Source organism: Equus asinus, chromosome 20, assembly GCF_041296235.1.
Source record: "Equus asinus isolate D_3611 breed Donkey chromosome 20, EquAss-T2T_v2, whole genome shotgun sequence".
Taxonomy (NCBI): Eukaryota; Metazoa; Chordata; class Mammalia; order Perissodactyla; family Equidae; genus Equus; species Equus asinus.
In genome coordinates, this window is record NC_091809.1 from 73,206,808 (window position 1) to 73,233,215 (window position 26,408).

Below are 26,408 nucleotides of genomic sequence, written 5' to 3' on the forward strand. Positions count from 1 at the left end.
TCCTTTAAATAGTTTAATGAAAAAGAACTCAAGAGCTGTAAAACTACTACCTATGTAAGCTATAAATGGAACATAGTAAAGCTAAAATAATGTAAAAATCTGACACCTGACTAAAAACCCTTGGATCATACCACTTTAATAGATCAGTAGATTATAATCCATAAATATAAAGACAACACTATACCTTCAAAGAGAAGAGTTATCTAAAACAGTGTGAGCACAGTAAAACACTTCCTAACAACGGATACCTTATATCTAAACTTCAAATAAAAGATGAAAACGTTTCTTAATGGCTAACCAGCTTAACCTTTTCCTTTACTAACTGAGAAACAACAAAAGTTAACCTGGTGATTTTAGATAATAAAGGAAAAGAACAAGTTCACAGTATTCTTTCTTGAGAATCTAGGCACTGGGATAAAAAAGTGCAGTAGTAGAGATAAAACACAAAGAGCCTTACTTGCTCTATTCCTTCACCTGTAAGATAAAAACCTTGTATGTCACAAGTAAATGAAACGACTGCCTGGTAGGCTATATGAAACAACACATGCTTTCTTATGAGGAAGGAGTTCCATGGGGATTGTTCACAGCTATGTGCATCTGAAGGCCACTGCCCTGCAGCTTCAACTTACAGCACTTAGAACTTCGTCTCTGTGACCTTCTACGCCTCCAAATATTGCCACTAGAGTGTCCGTCTGAATATTCCATAACCGTAAAGCATGATCTGGTATTGACATAAAAAAATTAAGATCAACTTTTACTGTTCATAAAATTTACTGTGGACCTTCAAAACCTCTTTAAAGAAGTAAAAATTACAAAACTTCAGGCTTATGTACAGCAAAGACTATGAATGGAATCCATATTTTATAGAACTAAAAATATTTGTCACGTAGATTTAACTAGGTATGAGCTCAAACTTTCATGATCAGAAAGAAATATTTATGCGGTCTTAAATATTTTTAGCTTATTTATCCCAAATAATTTCCTTTAAATAATATCCTAACTTGATAGAGAGATGCTTTTGACATAAGAAAATACTTAGGTTTTTGACATAAATAAGTTTTACATTATGCCACAGAACAAGACGCTAGCTTTTCTTCCACCATATCCACATTTATATATTGAAGGGGACTGAGCAGATTTATAAGATTTCTGCAGTAATTTTAATCCAAAATAGGATTAAAAGCTATATACATCGTGACATAATTTCATAGTATTAAAGACCTTTTTACATATAAATGTAATTTGAGCAATCTCACTTTCCATTAAACATTAGCAAAATAAAGAATGTATAGCGATATTAATAAACACAAAAAATGCCACGTACAGCAGGAAATATAACAATGTTCAAACTGTACAAGAATTTAACGTATTACATAGGTAACACTAAGAGGCAGTAATACATGTGTTAGCAGTGGAAATTAACATTGTGATAAAAATGACTTCTTGAATCCAATTGTGTACAGGCTTTCATGTGCACATTTGTTTTCTTTTCTCTTGATTACATATATACCTAGGAGGGGTAATTCTGTTTTAACTTTTTGAGGAACTGCCAGACTGTTTTCCCAATGTGGCCATATTTTACATTTCCACAGCAATGTATGAGGGGGTTCCAATTTTTCCACATCCTAGTAAACATGCTATTGTCTGTCTTTTTTATTATAGCCATCCTAATAGGTGCGAAGTGGTAGCTCATTATCCTTTTGATTTGCATTTCCATAATGATTAATGATACTGAGCGTCTTTTCATGTGCTCATTGGACATTTGTCTATGTTCTTTGGAAAGATGTCTATTCAAAACCTCCACCCACTTTTTAGTTGGGCTCTATTTTTATTGCTGAACTGTAAGAGCTCTCGACAGAAGTCCCTTATTAGATACATGATTTGCAAATGTTTTCTCCATTCTATAGGTTGTCTTTTCATTTTCTTGATGGTAAAGTATGCGGCAAAATTCCTATTTATTTTGAAAAACTGACTTAAAAAAATGCTCTTACTGACACGATGTGGGAAGAGCAGGGTTAAAAAGCTGTGATATTAAGAATAAGTGAGGCATTATGGCCTAAACGCTCATAAAGGAATGAATACCTGAGCCTGGCTACTGTAATCAAGAGAAGAGAAAAAGTTACCAGTTCTTCTTAGGTGTCCATTTCCAAACTTAATCCTCGGTAGTTAAACAAAAATCATACCGAAGCATTTTCATTTGAGTTTTAATTTGAGGACATCTTTTAATATGAGCAGATTGTGGGGAGAGGTTGTAAGTTTTACAAGCCTTTAAGAATAAGCTTGATAGATAATAAGGTACAGATGAGAAGAGGAAAGGCAATCAAGAACAGACTGTAGAAACAAGAACAACACAACTCATTTCAGAGAGCTCAGAAATAATTAAGAACAATTAAGAGGCCTCTCTGAAGCCAGAATAAACTTACAAAGCCAATACAGGCATACAAGGTAAGGCAATGCTTTCTTTTATAACTATGGGAAATATTTCAAAGAGCTTATGCTGGAGAACTCAGCATTTTAAGGAATTCTATAGGAAATCCTTTATAAAACAAAGCTTTATATATATATACACATATATAAGTAATGTGGATTTTTCAAATGCATTATTTATTACATGACTGCACAGAGTGATAGGACTGTTTGCAAAACTATCTTAAAAACTCTTAAAAATGTCCTAACTTTGGTGATCTGCCACTTAAAATTAATGAAGCTTAATATAATAATTGAATTGAGATAAAGTTCTAGAACTATCATAATGCAATATGGTAAATAAGAATGGTAACACACCTAATCCTCAGTACCAATTATTTTATTTATGTCTGATGTTAACTGTCTATTTCATGGTCCGTTTCCCCAATTCTTGGTTTCAGGATGCTAACACAGCCTGAGATTTTTCTACTAAAACTTACTGTTAAAAATTCTTTTTAAATTTGGCTTTTTTTCCTTAGAACAGTTTGTCCCTTAAAAAAAATCATTCTCAAATAAATAGGACTAAGAAACATTTGCTTCTCTTACCTTTACTTACTGACAAGAGAAGATTTGGATCTCTTGGGTGGAATTTCAGCTCATTGATAGCATTTCCATGGCCAACATAGTGCTACAATAAATTTAAAACATTTCAACTTTCATATAAAAATCAATAAATTCTTCTTCATTAATCTTAAGAGAATGGAAAAACAGTTTCACTTAAAGTAGTGTTTCTCAACTTTGGCTGTGTATTAAAATCACTCAACAAACTTGAAGAAAAAAAGATACTCAAGTCCCATCTGCAGATATTCTGACTTGATTGGATTAGCTGAGACACGCAGGGATTCAAAAGATCCTCAGGTGATTCTAATGTGTCCCCAAGGTTAAAAACTTCTGATTTACAATGATTTGCAAAATTTCTTTTAGTATCAACCTCCAAAGCTTCACCTTTCAGTTCTTTAAGAGGTGCCCTTGACTCCAAGAGTTAGGGTGTCTAGGTAAATGGACTCACTCTTCTGTCATTGTTCATTTAGAGCCTCTCAGAATAAGGCAGGACAGGAGAGAAATGATTTAAAAAGAGAATGTTGCAAATAACAAAATATTCCAACTTATTCCTTAATTTGCATCACCCAAATGTGACAAAGGTCTCAGAAGACCTGTCTAAAGGAAGCAATAAGCAAGTACAAATCAAATCAGAAATTATAGAGACATTAATTCAATCAGTTTTAAATTCAACTTGACAAGTTTTCACAGGGGTGCATTCAAAAGAAAGATCTAGAGTTTAACCAGAAAACCCACCTTTATGCACTGCATTGTTATGGGATTAATTATTCTAATTATGCCTCTAGATCCAGCCACAGCTAGGAGAGGATGGCTTGTATTGCTATCATAGGTCCATGCACAAGTGTAAAAGTTTTCATCAGCCTGAGAAACGTGTTAAGAAATATAATGTTTCTGAAAAGTAAACACCTCAACAATCACAATACAATACATAGAAACCTCCAAAGGACTGCTAAAGTTTTTGACAAAGAAGTTCTCATTTGTCTTAATACTACCAGATTTAAACAATGGATACTTTAGGCCTAAAATCTATACCAAACGATCAAACAATCAGTCCTTCCACTCAATTTTGATTACCATTTAGCTGTTTACAAGCAGCCACAGACAAGATGTAAATGAACAAGCATATCTGCGTCCCAATAAAGCTTTATACAAAGAGAGGCGGCCAGCCCCACACACTATAACTTGCTGACTTTTGCTCTAACCCAATAATTCTGACTACGCACCTCTAGATGAAGATGAGTAACTATTAAGTTTTCCACCCTTTCCTCTGTGAGAACTTCCCAATATGGTGACAGATCACTTCTTTCTATTTCATCTAGGGAAGACTGAATGTCTTTGTCCTTTTTTGTTTGCTAAGTTTTTCAAATGGATCTGGAAGAAACATCTTATCACCAAGGTTTGACTACTGTCTAACCCTTTAGCTCTTTAAATCTTTCTTTTTTTTAATGAACTCTTGTTTTGCAGTATTTTATTTCCTAAACAACTTCACATGTTTATTTTTTCCCTATAGGCTTTGATGATCAAATACTTGGTATGACTGCCAGTCACAGCTTCTGATCAACCCAAGTTCATCAACATAACCCCTGAAATGTTAAAATTCTAAGCAAGGTCAAAGAAGTGAGGTTTTAGCTACTCTCTAACATTTTCTATTACTGGATTTTCAATGCTCATCTCCAGCCACCTGCACCCTCCCCTCATATCCACCCTGCAATGGATTTCTAAGGATCAAGAAAAGTAGATAAACTAGATACCAGGCATCTCTTGGGTGATATGAAGGAAGAGCACTGTTAAAGTTAAGAAAGGGCAATATAACTTTAGGGAAGTAATTAATTTAGAAAATTTTCAGTGTACTTATTGAAAAGCAATTTCTTTAGCCGAAGATATTAAAAGCCCAGAAAAGGATACATCAGCATCCACATAAGATTGTAACAACCGGATTTCTCCTTGTGAGTGACATTCATATAAGGTAACCTAACAAAAACAAAAATATAGTCAATTTTATCTCAAATACAGAAACATACTCTCTTCAGTTTTTAAACATATTTTAGTCATAAATGTATCTTAAAGATACTACAGAAACTATCACTTTAAAATAGCTCCTTTAAACTTAAGGAAGCCATTATAAAGCCTAATGCATTACATAACTTCCAGAGTATATTAAATATTGCAGTAATAATAATAAGGTTCTATTTCAATGTTTTTGACTTATAGCTCATCCATATAATTGCGCCAACTCTTCAAAGTGAATAAAGTTGAATACCTCAAAGTGAAGTATAACTACTTCCTAAGATTGTGGTTTATCATCTTTTGATTAAGATCTTAAAGTCTCTGGGTAGTTTTAGAGCATTTACATATTAATTACATATAAGAAAATCTCTAATTTGCCTACTAATGATTTTCTCATGGACATAACTCAACAAATATTAACTGATGTACAATGGCCCTCTTCACTTGTCACATATTCTAAAATTAATGCATACACTATATACAATTCTGTAATACCATAGTACTAAATTTTTATAAATTTCTTTCCATTTTTCTTATAGCTTACAGTCATGTTAGCAATAACCTGTTATTAATTTTAATAACAGTATATAAGAACTCTACAAAGATTCTGAAAATCATCTATCACCGCCTATTAAATAATCTCCTGTACATTAATACTCTAAAAACATATTCCTTATATGGCTAACTAGGTTATGACTAGGAGATAGTTTTGTGCTATTTTTCTTTCTTTTTTTAAGGAAGTCCAAACAGCAGATCTTTTTATAATTCAATAAACTATATAACACCCTTCAATGTCATTTTAAATGAGAATAGAGGTGCTTCTTGTTACAATTCCTGGAACACTGCAATAAGCATATTGGAGCATAAGTTATACCAATTCTGGTGCTATCATGGCCAAATTGGTGAAGTATAACCTTAGTTTTATAGTGATGGCTTTAAAGCGGATTCAAGTTAATTAATGGACTATGTTCCCAACTAGAAAAAAATAACCTTAATCTTTTCTTGAAACTACATCACTTTCCCTCTGAATTGTTGTTTTCAAAGAATTTACCAACTAGAGATCTATAAGCAGATTACATATAACAATCTACATTCGCCTGAACACCAAAAAAAGCTGTTATCAACTTTAGTAGAGAGTTTCAAATATTCAGAATTTCAATGACCTAGTAAAAGCACCAGAACCTTGAATGTAATTACACTTCCTTAAAGACTTCCAGGAACTTATCTAAAGCCAAATTTTTACTTTTTAGATAACAGAAATAGGAAGGATCTAGGCCAGAATGGATGCATGTGTGTTTGTAGGATTCTCAAACTTATAGAACAAAAGAGAAAAAAGGCTTGGAAATATGCTCTCGTTTGACAAATACTGAGCTGACAACTCCCTTATCATCACGTTAATTTTGACAGAGAACAAAAAGAATATCAACACTACGAAACAGAAAACCAATATAGAAAACTGTGTGCATTAAAAACCATGTTCTTTTATTTCTCTAAGAGGCTTAGCACAATCACTAGTGAAGCATCAAATTTTATTTTACTCAATTAAAATAACAACTTACAGAACATCTCTCAGATTCACCGCTCTTCTCCTCCTGGGCTAATGGTAGAGGAAGTGAATTATATTTGTTGCCAACCCATATCCAATTAGTCTATTTCCTCCATCTTTCTTTTCCAAATACACCAATCTACTTCTATATTATTATTCCTCTAACTCCTAGTACAATACTAATAGATAACCAGAATGTTAGCTAATAAAGACTCAGAGGACAAGTTTTCCCTGAGGTGATTTCAATTTAATAGAAAACTCCTCAGACTCCTTGGGAAGCACTAGGGAATATCTTCCTGTTCTCCATTTATTTAGAAGTGTATGCAATGAATAAATAAGTCTTTGCAATTGACCTCATCTAAAATATGTGCCCAGCATGGTTTTTTTCATGCACTTTTCTCAATTCAAGATGTTTTTGGCTTCCTTAAATAAAAACAAACCAATGTTTATTGCAAATAATTAAAATACTTTCAATAACTATTATATAAATCCACTGGATTTATGCTTTGCATTTATAAACAGCCACTAATTACATTTATTATTTTTAAGAAATCACAGATTTCTTATCCTAATTTGAATAATTATTAAAATCACTTCCAAAAAGAGTAAAAATCACTCAAAATAAAATATTTATAAAAATATAAATAGAAATCTGTTTTATGAACAACTGGTAGTAATATATGAAATAAAGATGTATTTCTAGTCATGGATACTAGTTTTAAATTGACAATTTCTAGAATGCTTCACTTTTACATAAAAGAATAATATTGTCAAACCAACAATACAAAATTTACTTCCAAATCATTACACTTCAATACTAACACCAGAGTCTGATAATCAAGTCAAATGTCCAACAGACCCCTTAACACTCACTCTGTTGCTTCCTACAGTTGCAAACACTAATGGATCTCCTTCTTTACTGTGCCAGTTAAACTGAACGCCAAACAATGGTTGATTATGATCTTCCTAAAAAATAATCATGAAATAAGAAAAATTAATATATTTTAGAAACCAAAAAATGGTAGTAAATTGACCATCCCACTCACAGCTTTTTTCCAAAATGCAGGTTGCTATTTCATATATCACACATAAACTGCCTTCTGACACTAAAAAGATATCTGTAAATCTAGCTTTCACATTTTAAAATACTGGTGCATGATAAAGTTTTATAACAATCAAAGACTTAAATCAGAGGTTAGGTAACAAGCACTATCTATGCAAATACTTTGATATTTGCCTTCTGTTTTCTTAAACCGAACCATATTCTTCTAAATCAAAATCAACTGGATAATTGCAGCATATGCATTTAATCTCTTACGACATAAGGACATGATTTATTTTTCTGAAATAGGAAACTAACAAATGACCTAAGAGTTAACACAGCTTCTCTAGCACTCACTAAATTTTATTAGGTTTAATTTCTCCCTTGTAAAGTGAAGCTTATCAGATCCACCCAAATCATTGCCTTCTATTAGTCCTATGGAAACAATTTAAAATAACCTTGAATTTGGGTACTAAAAGAAAAGCATACCAAGAAGTTTTATAATGAACAAGAACACTTGAATAGTGGGGGCCAGGGAAGGCAATGGACTATAACTTCACAGTTACAAAGAGACTATAAAGAGGTAAGTAAAAAAAACAAGTACTCACTTTGGTACATACAGTTATTTTTCAGCCTTAGGATTTTACTGGCAGTCTCCTAACATTTAACAGTAACTTTCCTATTCACTTTAAGGCACTGTTTTCACATTTAAAGTGTAATAACTTTCATTTCTTATTCTTTGAAAAGCCACAGCTTTAGGTTTTTGAAATATTTAATCAAAATATTTAAATAGCAGTTAAAATCACCTTCCAGATACATTACCTAAAAATAGGTTAACATAATTAAATATTAACATGAAACTATAATGGACACTGCTTTTTTTTTTAATATACTGAGATTTCCCTCCTTTTAAGAGTATAATTTGACACACTGAGCAATGAATTTTGCTACACAGACAACAAAATATTTTCTATATAGCCATAGCTCCTTATGCTTTCTGATGACTTTAGATAAAAGTATATTTAGATACTTAGAAAAAATTCTAATTTACATATGTATAAGATAATGTATAGTTTTGCTCAGTATAGAGAAAATACTCCCAAATTTAAAAAACAGAAAATCAATATATGTAAAGGAAAACATTTTAAATATCAGTAATCATTTTTATAAATAAAAATACTATTGAGGAAGCAGTAATTTAAATAACTCCAACCTCTTGTTTTCCCCAAATACTGAATATTAAAAAGAATAACTGACACCTTTTTCTTAAAAAACAATTACAAATAAAACAAAGGATAGGAGTTAAATTTTAAAGACAGCTGTTTCAATTTATGGTGACTCAAAATTAATGGGTCACATTCAGTTCTTTTAGTAACAGGTACCAGCAAGTGGCTTATGTTTTTAAGTTTTACCAAAATACAAAGAGTAATATCTCCCCAAATCTTTTACCTGAATACAAACAACAAAGAAAACCCAGCCTGTGTACTAGGTATTACCCATTTAAATTAAAACAAGAAAGAAAAAAGCTAAACATAGGCTGGATTATAATAACTATGCAGTCTGCATTACAAAGAAAACTTCAAAATACTCTAATTTTAAAATATTTTAAACTTGACAGAGTATCTAGGGCATAAAATATTTATCACTGAGAAATAATTCTGAAGCCTAGCATTCAGCCCACAGGATCTTTCTGAACATACCTTGAGACTATTTACACATTTGAAAGAATATTTGCATTTCTTTGACTTCCATTTTCCCTTCCCCCAACTTTTCCTTCCAGGTGCATTTGGCGTATTTGTAGGTGTATCAGGGCGTTCAGTGTTTGTACCACTTTCTATACTGACAGCATCGTCCTGTAGGCAGTAAATTAGGAAAAATCTTATGAAACAGCAATACTGTACTTAGCAGCAAATGACTTTGTACTGGGTAACTGCTGATTGACCTAAAAGAATTAATAAATTCTGCAAGAAATGAAAAAATTTATTCCTGCCTCCAAATGAGGATAAAAACCAAACCAACGACACATTAGAATTTGTGAATATTTGACATTTCAGCAAAAATATAAACTGAAAAAAGCTACTCAGAATGATAATGGTAAGAATAATACTGGCTTAAATAACAAGGCACTGGTCTGTGCCAGCCGCTTTAATGCACTGGCTCATTTCATCTTTACAGCTCTTCAGAGAAGGTACTCTTAGATAAGGAAGTGTTGCTTACAGAGCCTAAGTGGTCTCCTGGTTAGGGTTGCTGGGATCCAAACCCAAAGCTGGACTCCTAAATCTGACTGAATTACATCTCTTCATAAGTTATTTGACTGCTGCTCAGGTTTGGGCGCAGGATTGGTGGCTATTAGAGGCTGGAGTGCTTCCTACTTCAGACTCAGTTTCTGAAAATCCTATCATCATTAAATTCTGCTTATTTATAACACAAATCATTTAGAATTTTTTAAAAAGTCCTACATATTCTGTGCTTTTATTTGCAAGTGAAACTTGATTCACAGCTCTACAATAATACTGATATTCATATATTCGAACTCCAGAAACTATAGTAAAATCCTTCCAAATATAGAAATGACTGCAGGAAACCTTGAAAATTCACCTAACTTATGCCCTCTCTCCAGTGTACAAGATATATAAATGGACCTCTAATCTCAAAAGACTTCATAACTACTGCCTTTGATTACATATTCCAATGTATTCTTTGGAATAGATTTATTTAAACCTATCACCTTAGGGCAGTAGTTCCTAAATTCATTACAGAGGAAGCCTTTTTTCACGGAGGGAGTGCCTATTAACATCCATCACCACAGTCTAAGAATCACTGCCTTAGGAGATGTAAGTTATTGCTTCCTAAAGCTCATTTTATGATATTACAGAAGGTTAAAAATTAACTGGAATGTCAAAAAGTATACAAAAATTTCACATTAATTTACTTAAAAACAATATGGTTCCATACAGTAGTTCTTGGGCTGGTTTTCAAAACTTCAAATGGTTCCTACCAAAATGAAATGCTTTTAAAAAAAACACAGAAATTATTCTGAAATCTGATTATCTAGGGCGAAAAAAAGAAACAAAATGGACAGATGGCACACAGTACGTGCTCAATAAATATATGAATTGTCATTTAATGTAAATATAATCAGCCCTTATAGAGATAAAAAATGTAATAAAGTTCACTTCCTAGATTGAAAACACTGTTTTTCTCTATTCCTTTCTCCCCACTTTTCAGTTGTATTTACACAGTTAAAAATCTACTGTAGAAAACAATTCTGTGTTTCAATGGAAAACTATGTATTATCTATTGCACACCCATGTTGTCAGATTCTAGCCCTCTTCATTGACTTTGAATAATCGTACACCTCATTTTAAGTTGTAGATGGCTGACGGTTGGCAAATGCTGTCTCCAAAGGCAGAGGTTTAAAATATCTTCCCTTCCACTCTGGAAAAGTTTTTGCCATCATTTGCAATTTCATATCTACATTCCTTTAATTCATATAAATTTGTACTGTTTGACTTACATTTGCCTGGCTCCCTCACACGAATAAAATTTTTAACATGTGTTCACTTACCTTTTTCTGAAAATTATCTTTTAACACTAGAGAGATGAACTAGTAAAACTATTAGACATTTATTCACCAGCTTCTTTAGTCTCACTAAAAATTCAACTGCTAATCAAGAAGACACACAAAACACTGTAAATAGGACACACTGCTTTTTTTTTTTTTAACTTTTGACCACTGAATTTACCCATCTCCTCCAAAAGCAAATCAAGATGGAATCTAATGGAAATGCAATACAGCCTCAACACTTTCATTCTTTTTAAAAGCAAATCTTTGTTCAGTGTCTACTATGTGTACAGGCCAATTTACACCTTGGCCCCTCCTCCAAGTATAGAATGATACTGTGCAACAGATAGGCACTATCATCTTCATTTGCCCACAAAGAAACAGAAGCAGGACCCTGTCCCTTAATCTTGCCATAGGTGATTTAAGCAAAAGACAAGTCTCCAGACACAGCCCTCTGATATTACTACTAAGTAACTTTTAGTACTCTTCCAGAAGCTAACTACTCTGCAGTCATATGTTCTTAAAAAATTCAGTAAAATGGCAGATACATATACAACGATCTTAAAATATGTCCTTTCAATTCTTTGATCCACTTTAACAGGAGCAACTGCTCAGGTTACCTTAACACTAACTCAAAAACACATTCTTTTCCCACTTGTTTTTGGCCTTCTTGTCATTATTCGCTCCCTCGAGTAAAACCACTGCTTTTGCTAGCTCTTTTTGAATTCCTTTTTATGGAGTTCTCTATTCCCCTCCCTTCCTGCTTCCCCTAACCTATGTCCTAGGATGTGGGGTCCCTGGATGGGATTCAGAGGACCTGTGAAGATAAATGGCAAAAAAAAAAATGGCATCTTAATTTTCTCCATCTTACACTGAAATTTAGCACTTCCTTCTATTATAATGCTGGTAATAAAATGCTAATATTACTGTAGCTAGGACTTCCTCACCAATAAGAATCAGGTATTTTTATATCATATTATAGTTGTTGCAGATGTCAAAAAATTGTCTATGTCCATCATTACTACCAGACCTGCTGCTAGATCTAGTTACTCAATGTGCTAATAAAAAAGCACTTTATATTAAAGCACTTTACTTATTAAAACAAATCTCAAATTTGTTTTAAAAATATTTTTACAGCATTTCATAATTGTATCACTGATTTTGTTTGTCACCTTATATACTGTATTTTATACATTTAAAATATTATTCTCAAAAGGTGTCACAGGATTCATTAAGGTGTCCAAGGCACAAAAAAGGTTAAAAGTCCTTATTCAAAGAGGAACCAAAACAGAGGCTTAATCCAATCATTTGGTTTTGAATAGCTTTAGAATTCACGAAGAATATATTCCCCTTAAGGGTCTGCAAAAAGAATATAAGTATTCCATATGGTTAGGTCCCCTGAAATTTTCCTCAGTCCAAATAGGCTACTGACATTTTCACAACATTTCTGCCTGATTACTTAGTATGTAGAAGGGTCAGACAGTAAGTTTATACTATGTGATCACAAAGTAAGCAACACATCACCTAAAAGACAAGAGATAACAAATGGTGGCTTGGATGTGAAGAAAGAGAACCCCAGTGCACTGCTGGTGGGATTGAAAATTGGTGCAGCCACTATGGAAAACAGTATGGAGGTTGCTCAGAAAACCTAAAATAGAACTACCATATGATCCAGCAATTCCACTTCTGGGAATCTATCCAAAGGAAACAAAAACACTAACTCAAAAAGATAACTGCACCCCCATGTTCACAGCAACATTACTTACAATAACCAAGACGTGGAAACAACCTAAGTGTCCATGAATGGGTGAACGGATAAAGAAGTTGTGGTATATGTATACACAACGAAACATCATTCAGCCATAACAAATGAGGAAATCTCACCATTTGTGACAACTTGGATGGACCTTGAAGGCATTCTGCTAAGTGAAGTAAGTTAGAGAAAGACAAATAGCCTATGATCTCATTTTTATGCTGAATTTAAAAAAAAAAACAAACCCCACCAAACTCATAGAAAAAGAGATAATATTTCGTGGGGGGGGGGGAGGTTTGGAGGAAGGTAGTCAAAAGGTACAAACTTCCAGTTATAAGATAAATAAGTACTAGGGATGTAATGTACAACATGACTATAGTTAACACTACTATATGATATATAGGAAAGTTGTTAAGAGAGTAAATCCTACGAGTTCTCATCACAAGGAGAAATTTTTTTTCTTTTTATTTTATCTATATGAGATGAATGGACGTGAATTAAACGTACTGTGATAACCATTTCACAGTATGTGTAAATCAAATCATCATGCTATACACCTTATATTTATACAGTGATGTATGTCAATTATTTCTCAATAAAACTGGGGGGGCACACAATAAGTAGTAGTAATTACATAACACTTGTATAGTACTTATTATGGAGCAGGCACTCTTTTCAGCACTTTACCTATGTTATCTCATTTAATCTTCACCAATATCCCATGCAGTTAATACCATTACTATCCCCATTTTTAAGAAAGTGAGGCAACTAAAGTACTTTGCTCAAGGTCAAGCAAGCAGGTATTAGTAGAGTGGGGATTTTAACCTAACTTTTGGATCCAGTCAGCGCTCCTAATCACTAACCTAATTTGCATAGAGAAATTTAAGAAGAGGCAGAAATAAAACAGGCTCCAAGGACTGGAATGAAGAGGGTCAAATAAGTTTGGGAAGCACAAATAGGAAAAAAAAGATTTATAGTAACACTCAACACATAAGCTTTCCAGAAATTTCAAGTCCAAATCCCACAAACTGACTTCCCAAAATATATTTCCTCTATCTGCAAAAAGAATTCTTTCCCATCTCTTCAGTGAAAATTTCGGTCTTGACACCAGGCCACATATATGCTTCAGTCACTGATGCAGTGATGCGGAATATAGGAACTGAGCGTGTAAGATGTAATATTTATTTCTAAAACTAGTCAAATTGAGAAAATGAAAACTTTACACCATCCTCTTACAACACTTTAAAGACTTTAAAAAGATATCCAGGTGCTATTACCATATATTATAAGAACGTGGTTCACATTTTGGAGTATTATCTTTGAATGAAGTGTCAAGACATTTTGCTAACCTTATTGGATATAAGTTAAAACCAGGAAACTGAAAATTAATGTCAATTCGGTTATTACTGGCGACTCTCCAGACACAGCTGGGTTAACTGTTGGGACTGGATGATTACTGAGATCCATTTCAGAGCTTTTAAAAAATATCCGATTCCAAAACACCTTACACTTGCGAGGCCTGGAGCCCATATCTAAAGACATCTGCTTTTAGCACTGTCGCCTAAATCTTCCAGGTCGTCCCCTTTATCTTATTAAAAACTTTTAAAGAAGTACCCGTCCCTTCTCATTCCTTCCTCAAGGGTGGTTTCCCCCTCCAAGTCAGAAGACGACCCTCTTAATGCTCCTCCTCCCGCAGAAAAGCCGACTGACAGTCAGGCACATCCCATCTACACGGACAGGACAAGAGCAGACATAAAAACCCCTTTAAAAGAGTCACTCCAATCCCCTAAGTCGAGTATCTACTCTTCCCATCGTAATCAGTCTATAAGGATCTAAGAGTGACACAGTCCCTAAATTCCTTTAAAAGAGTCCCTAACACACTCTGGTCCCTCCTTCCAACTTCCTCAGAAGAACCTTTAAACTACTGGAATCTCAGATCCGCACTCTCCTCAAATCTCCCAAAGGCCCAAACACTCCCCAACTACGAAAAGGGTCTTAGAGCAGAAGCCCCCAGACCCTCCACCCTCACACTCTCTCTTAACCCACTCTCCTTCGCCAAGTTTCCGCTTGCTCTCAGCCCCAGCTCAAAATCCCCACAGAGACAAGTTCGATTTTCCCCTGCACGCCCGCGCTTTCCTGAGTAGAGGGTGACACCTCTCCCTCCCCCCACAGCCGCCCGCCCGCCCCCGAGCCTACAGTTTAAAAAGAATTTAAAACTTTCACTCCAGAGTCCCGTCCGGACTGCTCAGGGCTGCACTCACATTCTCGTCTCCAGAGAGGTCCGGGTTGCTGTTCTCGTCGCTGCTCAGTTTCTGCTTCTTGGCCGCAGGCATGTCTGTTCCCGCCGGCGCTGTCGACACTTCCCTCTCGGACATATTCCTCCGCCTCCCTCCAGGTTCCTGCCGCCTAGGGCGGGGCCTCCGCCACACCGCCGTCAAGCAAGCCCGGCCGGAGCTTGCCGCAAAGTTGCCACTGCCGCCGCCACCTCCACCGCTCCCCCCACTGTCGCAAACTGCGCCCAGCCGCCGAGGCGGGCGTGCGTGCGACCCCGCCACACTGCTGAAAAAGGGGCGCGCGCGCGCGCCCTCCTGCGCGGCTTCCTGGCTCCTTTCCTTTCCCTACTCCCGTCTTGCCCCTTTCCCGCCGACCTCCCGGCAGTTTGCCTGGAGAGGTGTTATCTGTTGCCTTTCGAGGGCAGTATTTCGTACGTCCCCCCTTCCCCACTACCGTCTCGAAAAAGGAGAGGCGGAACTCAAAGGGATGCCCCCTCACTCCCTTCCTCCTCCAAAAGACGTTTCTGCCGCAATTGGCCCAATCCTTCGATCCCCGACCCGCTGCAAGGACTCGAAAGTCTGTGGAATGGACTAGACCACCAAAGTCCCAGGGTACGGGGGAAGATACGAGAAGTCACCTCTTACTTTAGCGGTGTATGCCAAGTTTCGTTAATCTTGAACTCGCAGGATAACGATCTCACATTACCCATCGAACTGTTCACAATCTAATTTTTAGTTGACAATAGGAATTCAAAAACTGTAGACTGCTTCTCACTTGCCTCCCCCATCTAGCAAATGGAAGTTACGCACCAAGAGGTGCGCATGCGCCGGGGCGTATTCTCGCGCTGGGTTGTCCGGGACCCGCCTCCTCCAAGCCCCTCCTCTTCGAAACGCTGTTTGCTGAACCAGGTAGTGGTCTTCCACCGGGTTTCCGTAGCCCGTGACGGATTTCAAAGCGCTACCAAATCATGGTCTCTGCACAGGTCCTGAATTCTTGACGAATATTTATTCCGATGAATATTTATTGCGATGAATGATTATCCTCACTCAGTTGGTGCCAATATTGGGTAAGGTTTAGGTAGGGATATCGTAAAATTATAGTATGCTTTTAGACTTACAGCCCGAAGTGCTCTTTTTAACTGTTAAAGGACTATCAAGGCCCTGAACAACGGAAAGGCCTAAAAGTCAATGGTCACCTCCAATTATGCATGAGACTGTTAGGGTTAAACGACGGACGATATTTTTTGGCACACCAGATACAATAACATTTTAGGAGACGGCAACAAACTATTATACTTCGCCAAAATGTTTGTCTCTTAAGTGTTACCATATCTGGGCGCTTGACAGGTGCCAAATACATTGGTTACCCTCCTCGATTTACTAGATGGGTCATTAAGTCATAGAACCGAATGAGCAGCAGGAAAAGGAGAATGATGGCAAGAAATAAAAGCCGGTACCCTATGCTGTCCCTCTTTTTTTTTTCTTTTAGCACTTACTTGTTACTACTTATCTTCCTGGGCCTCATTGTCCTTGTCTGTAAAAAACGAGGAGATAGGAAGGGACCTAACATTTCTCGAGCACCTACTTGATATTATATATTTTTCCTATTAAACTTTATTACATCTCCAAGGGATAACCAGTATAGATAGAGTGCCCCATCCATAAAGTTCTAGCCTACTTGAATTATTTCTGCATGATGCCTTAACAGGAAGAATATCATTGTCTCTTTCATTATCTTCAGATTGCAAATCACTCTTCCTTTTGCAGATAAGGAGAGAACTCAGTTGAAATTGAGAAAAGGAAGGTAAAACAAAGGCAGGGCAGAATAAGAAGTTTTTGCAAGAAAGAAAGAAGGAACCTGAAAAAAATTAAAGTTCAGGTCTTAATGATAATAATTGCAGTTATTTGTTGAACTCTTGTAATGTCCCAGACACTGCTAAGCGCTCCTCAGTGGGTGAGAGAGAGACATGAGACTGGTATGGAGTCAGCCACTGAGAAAATAAGGTGTGCTTTGGTATGACATTTTCATGGGCACAAACATACTCCCCTTTTCTGTTGAGAAGATATTCATGAAATATAGCCCTACAAATAAAGAGTAATCAACTAAAGCATTTCCAATCCAAATTACTCTGTGCATCTGGCATCAGTGGGACCTGGGAAGTAGGAGTCAACTTCTAGTCATAAAATTTAAAAAGTGCTGAACATTTGGATAAAAGACAGATAGGGGAGGAAGATGCCTTTCAGCTTGCATGTTATTCATAACAAAGCAAAAATATTTTTAAAGAGTTTTATTAAAACTTGGAGGGATGTTTTTAAAATTTTTCGGATGCGTCACAGATAATAAAATGGAAATTAGTTAATATTCATTATTACTAATGTTAAAAAATTATTCTGACACTTGTTAAAACAGTAAGGAACTTTATTCAGAGCTATTGTAATAAGTGTCAAGACTATCACAATAGGAGAGAGAGGGCTTAACTCTAAATACAGCAAGGACAATTGGGGATTTATAATCAAGGAGCAGAGTAGGGGATGAAGGAGGTCAGGACATGCTATCCATAATACGCAACTTTGGTATGTTGATTATTCTGAGCTGAAGGCACTTGAAAAACAGGCTTTTTGGGGCCGACCCGGTGGTGCAGCGGTTAAGTGCTCACGTTCTGCTTCAGCGGCCCGGGGTTCGCCGGATCCCAGGTGTGGACATGGCACGGCTTGGCACACCATGCTGTGGTAGGCGTCCCACATATAAAGTAGAGGAGGATGGGCACGGATGTTAGCTCAGGGCCAGTCTTCCTCAGCAAAAAGAGGAGGATTGGCAGCAGATGTTAGCTCAGGGCTGATCTTCCTCAAAAAACAAAAGAAAGAAAAAAGAAAAACAGGCTTTCTCTGAACTCTCCTTATCTGCCTAAGGACAGATCCTCCAAAAGGAGCTCAACTGTCATAAATCCCCTCCCTAGGAGTTTCATCAACCAGAGGAGATTGACTCTTATCATGGAAGAGGAGACTAGAAGTCGACACCACACCCAAGTAAACTTTGTCACAACGCCCGTCTTTCAAAAAAAGCATTTCTCCCTCCCCTTCCCCTATTGAGAAGGTATAAACTCTCAAATCTCATTGCTTTTTTGAGGGGGTATTCACTTTTTTTCCACATGTGATGCCCCTATGCACATAATATTAAAAATTAATAAATTTATATACCTTTTATCCTGTTAACCTGCCTGTTGTCAGTTGATTTCATAGACCAAGCTGTCAAACCTAGGAGGACAGAGGGAAAGGAAAGTGGATGGAAACTTACTAGCAGGGACATCAAGGGTAAGGGGATTCTTCCTGAACCAACTTGCCAGGGTGATCAGATATCAAACGTGGGAGACTCTCTCTAAACTGACTTAGATGAATTCTTGCTGCAACTGGACTAAGCAAGCTAAAGACAGAGCCCAAGGACAAGGACTGGTTGAGAAGACGGCTCAGAGGAGACTGACTGAAGTTTTGTCAAGGAGAGTCTTTAGTCAGGTTCCTCTGAGCCCTCTTCTAATTTAACATATGTAGAATATCATAGGTATTCTGTTTAGAGTGCTATCTTTATGGTATTAATAAATACAAAAGACTAATAACCTATTAAAATCGTAAGTTTTTCAACACTGAATTCTACTGTGAAGGATTCCAGGAGCCATCACAGCTGGAGAGGTCTAACCACCACATTTTACAAATGTGGAAACTATGGCTTAGTGTAATTAAACAATTTACCCAAAGACACACAGCTCTTCAAAGTGGCAGCGCTGGGGATCACATTCAAGTCTGACTGACTGGAAAGACAAAGTACTTTTGCCTCAAGATGAAGGACCCAGGCAGCTCGAGATTTATGTAATTCTACTCACAGAGGTTGATTTTTAGATCACACAATCTTTTACACACTAGGGAAGAACATCAAAACACTGTCTCACTTGAGACAGAAAGAGGACATAACTGGAGAAACTGGGGAAATCCAAATAAAGTCTGTAGCGTAGTTAATAGATATGTACGTATTTCAATTTCTTTTGACATATGTACCATGTAAGATGTTAACAATGAGAGAAACCGGGTGAAAGGTATACAGGAGCTCTCTATACTGTCTTTGCAAATTTTCTGTAAAATTATCCTGCTCAAAAAACCTTATTTTTAAAGAAATCTATCTCAGACTGTTGAGAACTCTATTCAGAAATACCCCTTAGCCTTTAAATAAGTGGTTGATCTAGCTTGGAAAACTTTCAAAGATCATTTATTTATAAAGGAAAAGAAAATTCACAGCCTCCTTCGGTATTGTCTTCCGGTATCTTGTAAGCTTCATATCAGGAAATGAGTTTCAAAAGCTAAATTAAATCCTTCCCATTTCAGTTGAAGTTATTTCTCATTCATTCAACACTTTTTTGTCTCTTCTGCTTCATAAATAGCAGCTGTTCATCATCACTCATGCAGTGTGTAATCATATGCTTGCAGATCCAGTTTTCTATGAACAGAACATCATATGGCTTCTTTGAACATTTTTAAATCAATCAGGAGAAATTTGCTGAATGCCATTTATGTGGAAAACAGTATGGTAATTAGGGGGGAGATAAAAAGGGAAAATAAGACACAGTCTCTACCTTCAGAAAGCTGAATATTCTTCCAGCATTAAAAAATATCTCAGGTATTTAATAAATATTTACTGAATACACACTGTGTGCCCGGCACCGTTCTAGGTGCTGAGAATACTCAATAATAAGCAAAACCAGACAGTTTCGTACTATTGTAGAGTCACTGTCTAGTGTGGGAAACAAACAGTAACCAAATAATCACACAAACAAAAATGTAAAATTGCAACTGTGGTAAGCACTATGAAAGGGAAATACAAGGCCAGGGCTGCTGTTAGCCCGCATGGTATCTTTGTGCTATTTTTGAAAAGACACCCCCATGGACAGAAATAACCCAAGTAGGCACAGCTTGGCAAGTAGACTATGCCTTTGATGAATTACAAAAAGGCAGCCCTTCTTCCAGGTTGACACAGTCCTGCTCCATGTGCAAGGCTTTGTGAGTGGATTACAAACTGGGTTTCAGCCACTAACACCTCAGCTAGGAACCGTTGTTTAGCTGAACAACCTGCACAAGTATAAACAGCAGTCCTACAAAAGGTTCCATGGACACACATGATAAATCGAGATTTGGGAGGGTTTCCCTGAGGAACAGATAGAAGAATGAGAACTGAAAGAAGAATGGGAGTTAAACAGGTGAAAGGAAAGAAAGAAACATTCTAAGGAGTGGTAATAGCACATGCAAAGGCCCTGGAGAGGAATATATGCCATTGGGAAACTGAAGGGTCAGTGCTGGTGAAGGACTGAAAAAGTGATGGAGCAGTGGTAATGGGTAAGGCTAGAAAAGAGGTAAGGGGTCAGATGATGCAGGACCTTGTAGACCATCTTAAGATTGCTGTGTAAAAATACATCTCCTGCTGATAAGACTTAGACGGTAGGAATTGGAATGGCATTACTTTATTTTATTTTAATTTTTCATTGATGTTTCATTTAAATACAGTGAAATGCACAGGTCTTAAGTATACAGTGTGATGAGTTTTGACATAGGGACACACCCGTGTAATCCACATCCCATCAAGATATAGTTAGAACTTTCTAGCACTTCAGAAAGTTCCGTCATGCTTCTTTCCATTCAAACCTCTCTCCCGACCGCCCCAGTCTCTTCTGGTCTCTTTCTCCTTATCTTAGTTTTGCCTATTCTAGAACTTCAAGTAAATGGAATAATTCAGTATGTGTGCTTTTGTCTCTGGCTTCTTTTGCTCAGCATAATGTTTTTGAGATTTATAAAATGGTTTTAACTTTTAAAGAAAAATACTGTATAGATCAGTGGTTCTCAAACTGTAACAGGCATAAGAATCATCTGGATAGCTTGTTAAATCACAGTTCGCTGGGCCCCATCCCCAGAGACTCTGATATACTAGGTTTGGGTCAGCCCTTCCATGTGCATTTCTAACAAACTCAAGGTGATGCCCATGCTGCTGATTCAAGAGACTTTGAGAACCACTGGTCTAGATGATAACATCAGAAATGTCTTATATACAGTATTAGAAATTATCTCTTCATTCAATAAAATTTTTTTAAGTACCTGCTGTGTGCCAGGCACTTTCTAGGTGCTTGGGATTCAAAAATAACTAAAACATCATGCCTCTCCTCTAGTAATTTATAATCTGGTAAGGGAAGACAGAGGTAAACCAAATGAGTATTTCTAGTGATCTAAGAAAGTCTGTTTACTAAATAATGGACGAGATATTTTAAAAGAGAAAGTATTCTTGCTTTCCAAAGTAGATAAACCACAAAAAATAAAAGCAAGGCTGTATAATGGATCCCATCCTAGACACAGGATTCCTCACTGCCACACTGAATGCAAAGATGATCAGTAAGATCTACTTTATTGAGGGTTTTTCATGTATCCAGTGCTGTGCAAAGTGCTTTCCATGCAGCTTGTCATTGAATCCTCTCAATAACTCTATGAAGCTAGTACCATATTATCTATGTTTTGTGGATGAAGGATCTGTAGCTCAGAGAGGTTAAAGGACTAGACAAAGGCCACTCAATGAGTAAGTGGGAGAATCAGAATTCAAACCCAGATCTGGTTGACCCAGGTGATAGTCCTTTTAATCACTAATAACTTGCAACTTTCTAGAAGAAAGCACCTTCATAAATAATTTTAGTGCTAAGAATACTGAGTCCTGTAGCAGAAATATTCAACACAAAATACAGTCCGGTGATAGGATGGGTAGGGCAGTAAGTAATGTTAACTAGGTAGAAACACGACAGCCTTCATGAAGAGGTGGGAATTAGCTTGGGAAATAAATTTTTGTCAGTGTTTCCCTAATAGAGCCTGAGAGGCAAAAACAATCCAGTGGATGCAAATGATGTATTCCAAACACTGGAAAGCACACCTCTATCGTGGATAAAGGAAAGTTCATTGGGATCAATTATAGCTTGAATGAAATCTCCCTTGAGATTTTGCAGTGACTGCTTTCCAAGTACTATCTTATGATTGCTAGTTCAACTCTCTGGTTTCCTTGATAATAGGAAGGGAGTACCCTAAAGAGTGGACATTTGTATTTTAGTCATTTGAGAGGTACATTCCACAGCATACGGTTTATAGATAGATGTCTTGTTAATTTGAGAGGGGCCAGTTCATGGAAAGCCTTATGCCGTTGGTCTGAAGTAATGGGTGGCCAAAGAAGAATTTTCCCTTTGGCAGACATCAGAAGGTGAGACTAGAGGCTGCTGCAACACTGCAGACCTGAGCTAAGGGAATGCCAATGAAGATGGAAAGTAAGCAGTTGTTTCCAGAGATATTTAAGAAATGTAATCAGCAGGACTTAGTAATTCATGGAATGTGAGGGGTGAAGAGAGAGAGGCATAGGATATCTCAGGTTTAGTTTGGCTGACTTCCTGGATGGTGGTATCTCTAAATAAGATAGGGAAAATAGGAGGAGAAGAAGACGGAATTTTTAGTGTTGAGCAGATAGATATATAATTTTACTTCTCCCCAAATCTAATGACAAATGCAAGGGCAAATGCAAATGACAATAGTCTATCATTAATCTAAGGGAAGGGTTAGCTCAAAAAATGGAAATAATTCTAGTGTCTCATGTTTTTAAAAGAGTTTTGTATGAGCTTTAAATGAGACAATATGTGTGGAAGAGCTTGAAACATTTATTATTGCATGGAAAATTGTTGAGGGATACATTTCTTTTGATTTTTGAAATAACAGTTTGCTCTTGCTCTAAAATCAACAGCCTTGATTTTAAAAATAATAAGATTTTATCTCCAATTTTCCCCCTTACAATAAAAAAAGTATGAAGAGAAATATATTTTGATTATAAGTGACTAGCTTCTGAGACCGTAAGTGCCCTTTTCAAACATAAATCAAACCCACAATGTCCCTATTTGAAAACACTAAGACAAAATGAATCTAGAAAGTCAAACTAAAAGTTAACGTTCATTGAAGGCTTGCTATATGCCAGGCACATTGCACAATTTATCTCATTTAATCTTCACAATATCCTTACACCTCTATTTTACAGATAAGGAAGATGAGACAGAGAAATTAAATTACTAGCTCCCAGTCACAAAGGTGGTAAGTAGTGGAGCTGGAGTTGAATGCACACAGCCTAACTCTGGGAGCTGAGTTCTTCATCTCTGCACCATTACGGCTCCCGACTAAGTTGTCAACATGTCTGTCTCCTGGTGGGTGGCCCTGAATATATCCTTTATTTCTTTCTTTCTGCTTCTCTCTGTTTTGGGGACTAAGCATGTATTACTCTGAGGTTGATAAAAAAGCTTATTTTAATTTAAAAAGCAATCAGATAAATGAATTTAAGTAGCCCAATTCTCATTCATTCCCTGAAAAGAACACCTCTGTATCTAATTTTGTTTTTAAGCATTAAGTACATTGCTGTTCAAAGGCCAAGTTTTGTCTGATGCTTTTTTCATATTGTGTGCTTAATTTTCTGAAAAATAGACTACAATTATTGCCCGGTTAATTAACTGTCATTATCTTAGAGTCTGGAATATTATAGATAAATGTGCAAAAGTTAGGCTGTGTGCATTCAACTCCAGCTCCACTACTTACCACCTTTGTGACTGGGAGCTAGTAATTTAATTTCTCTGTCTCATCTTCCTTATCTGTAAAATAGAGGTGTAAGGATATTGTGAAGATTAAATGAGATAAATTGTGCAATGTGCCTGGCATATAGCAAGCCTTCAATGAACGTTAACTTTTAGTTTGACTTTCTAGATTCATTTTGTCTTAGTGTTTTCAAATAGGGACATTGTGGGTTTGATTTATGTTTGAAAAGGGCACTTACGGTCTCAGAAGCTAGTCACTTATAATCAAAATATATTTCTCTTCATACTTTTTTTATTGTAAGGGGGAAAATTGGAGATAAAATCTTATTATTTTTAAAATCAAGGCTGTTGATTTTAGAGCAAGAGCAAACTGTTATTTCAAAAATCAAAAGAAATGTATCCCTCAACAATTTTCCATGCAATAATAAATGTTTCAAGCTCTTCCACACATATTAAAGATAAATAAATCTTTAGTTATCAAAGGCAGAGAAACAGGAGGGTTTTTGTTTTTTTAACATACGTAATCTTTAAATTGTCTGAAAGATTGTTAATCAGCCTTAAGAAATTCACTACTATCTATAAGTTAAAGTCAGTGCTCAAACAGTCCTGAGATCTGATGTTTAACTTAGAAATAAGAGGTTAGCCCCTTAAAAGTGCAAAACTGCATTTCTAATTTCTTTGTCAATATTTGGCTTTCCTCTTTCCTGTGTTCATATTGGTTTGTTATTGTATGATGTCTCGGGAGTATTCGTCTGTTGGATCGGATAGTGCTGTTTTTGTTGGCATAAGGCAACATCAGGGAAGTTTTTGTGCTGAAACAGTAATTACATAGATTAAATTACATGGACTTTGCAAAACAACATGAGGCACTTAAAAGGAAACAAAAAACAAAAAACAACCCCGAAAGCAGGTTACATTGGATTCACTGAACCTGACACTAATCCACCGGTCAGTACGTATAGCCAAGGCAAGAAAAGAAATATACTTAGTGCAAATATATTTTATACAAAAATTACTTGCGGCGAGAGTGACAAATGTTGGAGAGGCTGTGGAGAAAAGGGAACCCTCATCCACTGTTGATGGGAATGCAAACTGGTGCAGCCACTATGAAAAACAGTATGGAGATTCCTCAAAAAGTGAAGAATGGAAATACCTTATGACCCAGCCATCCCACTACTGGGTATATATCCTAAGAACCTGAAATCAGCAATTTCAGAAGCTCTATGCACCCCTATCTTCATTGCAGCATTATTCACAATAGCCAAGTCATGGAACCAACCTAAGTGCCCAGCAACTGATGATTGGATAAAGAAGTTGTGGTATATTTATACAATGGAATACTACTCAGCCATAAAAAAGGACAAAGTTGTCCCATTCACAGCAACATGGATAGACCTTGAGAGTATTATGTTGAGTGAAATAAGCCAGACAGAGAAAGCCGAACTCGGCATGACTCCACTCATAGGTGGTAGTTAACATATGGACAAAGAGAACTGATCAGTGGTTGCCAGGGGAAAGGGGGGTGGGGGGAGGACACTAGGGGTGAAGTGGTGTACCTACAACATGACTAATAATATGTACAACTGTAATTTCACAAGGATGTTAACTTTTATAACCTTAATAAAAAAAATCACTTGCGGCTTTTGGTTTGAAGATATATATATATTTAAAGGTATGTCTGAGAGAGAACCTTGAACAGGTTAAAGGTACAAGGCAGTTTTTTCCAAATGAAGATGTGATAAGTAAAAATAAATGTACTTTAAAAAAGGGAATAGGGACCTAAATTAGAAATTATACATTTTGAATTTACTCCAACTTGGGTTCTTACATTATTTTATTTCTTTGAGAGTGCAAAAAGTGACTTCTGGTTCTTGGACTTGGCTCAGAGACTCGACAGAGCTAGTGCAAGCCTTCAGAAGGCTCAGAGAGACAGCTGTGAAAAGAGATTTTGATAAGTTAAGTGTAAATGAATCAGAAACATATGGATTACGCTTCCCAAGGTGCACAAGAGTTTAAAAGTGAAGAGGAAAACATGCTCAGCAAAATGCTCAAGGGCATTCTAAAACTCAAATACTTGAAATGTTTAAGATTTGAGGTGTGCACTTAGTGAGATACTGGCTGTCCATATCCAGGGTAAATGTGATAATTTGCATTAACTTCATTTCTCCATCCCACATTTTCTAAACCTTATGCTCAAGAATAAGGATACTATATGAGTCAGGGTTTTTCAGAGAAACAGAACCAATTGGATGTGTATAGAGAGAGAGATTTAATTTAAAGGAATTGGTTAACTCAGTTATGGAGGCTGGAAAGTTCAAAATCTGCAGTTCAAGTTCAAAGGCCATCTGTTGACAGAATTCTCTCTCACTTAGGGGAGGTCAATCTTATGTTCTTTTCAGACCTTCAGCTGATTGGATGAGGGCCACCCACATTATGAAGGGCGATCTGCTTAACTCAAAATCCACTGATTTAAATGCTAATCTCATCTGAAACACCCTCACATAAACATCCAAAATAATGTTTGACCATATACTTGGGTACTGTGGCCAAGCCAAATTGACACAA

At 36.4% G+C, this 26,408-nt stretch overlaps 1 protein-coding gene across 2 annotated transcripts in view; it reads right to left on the reverse strand.

Annotated features, from left to right (window-relative positions):
• Positions 1–16,047, reverse strand: part of EED (embryonic ectoderm development) — a 30,058-nt gene extending 14,011 nt beyond the window's left edge. The window contains exons 1-7 of one of the 2 annotated variants that reach the window (XM_014867965.3): positions 15,202–16,047; positions 9,323–9,475; positions 7,454–7,546; positions 4,933–4,998; positions 3,763–3,888; positions 3,013–3,094; positions 630–721 (exon numbers count right to left, since the gene is read on the reverse strand). In XM_014867965.3, coding sequence (XP_014723451.1) covers positions 630–721; positions 3,013–3,094; positions 3,763–3,888; positions 4,933–4,998; positions 7,454–7,546; positions 9,323–9,475; positions 15,202–15,315 — 726 coding nt within the window. In that variant the 5' untranslated portion in view covers positions 15,316–16,047. The remainder of the gene's footprint in view (positions 1–629; positions 722–3,012; positions 3,095–3,762; positions 3,889–4,932; positions 4,999–7,453; positions 7,547–9,322; positions 9,476–15,201) is intronic. The other variant, XM_014867964.3, reaches the window with a different exon arrangement.
• Between the last annotated feature and the right edge of the window lie 10,361 nt (positions 16,048–26,408).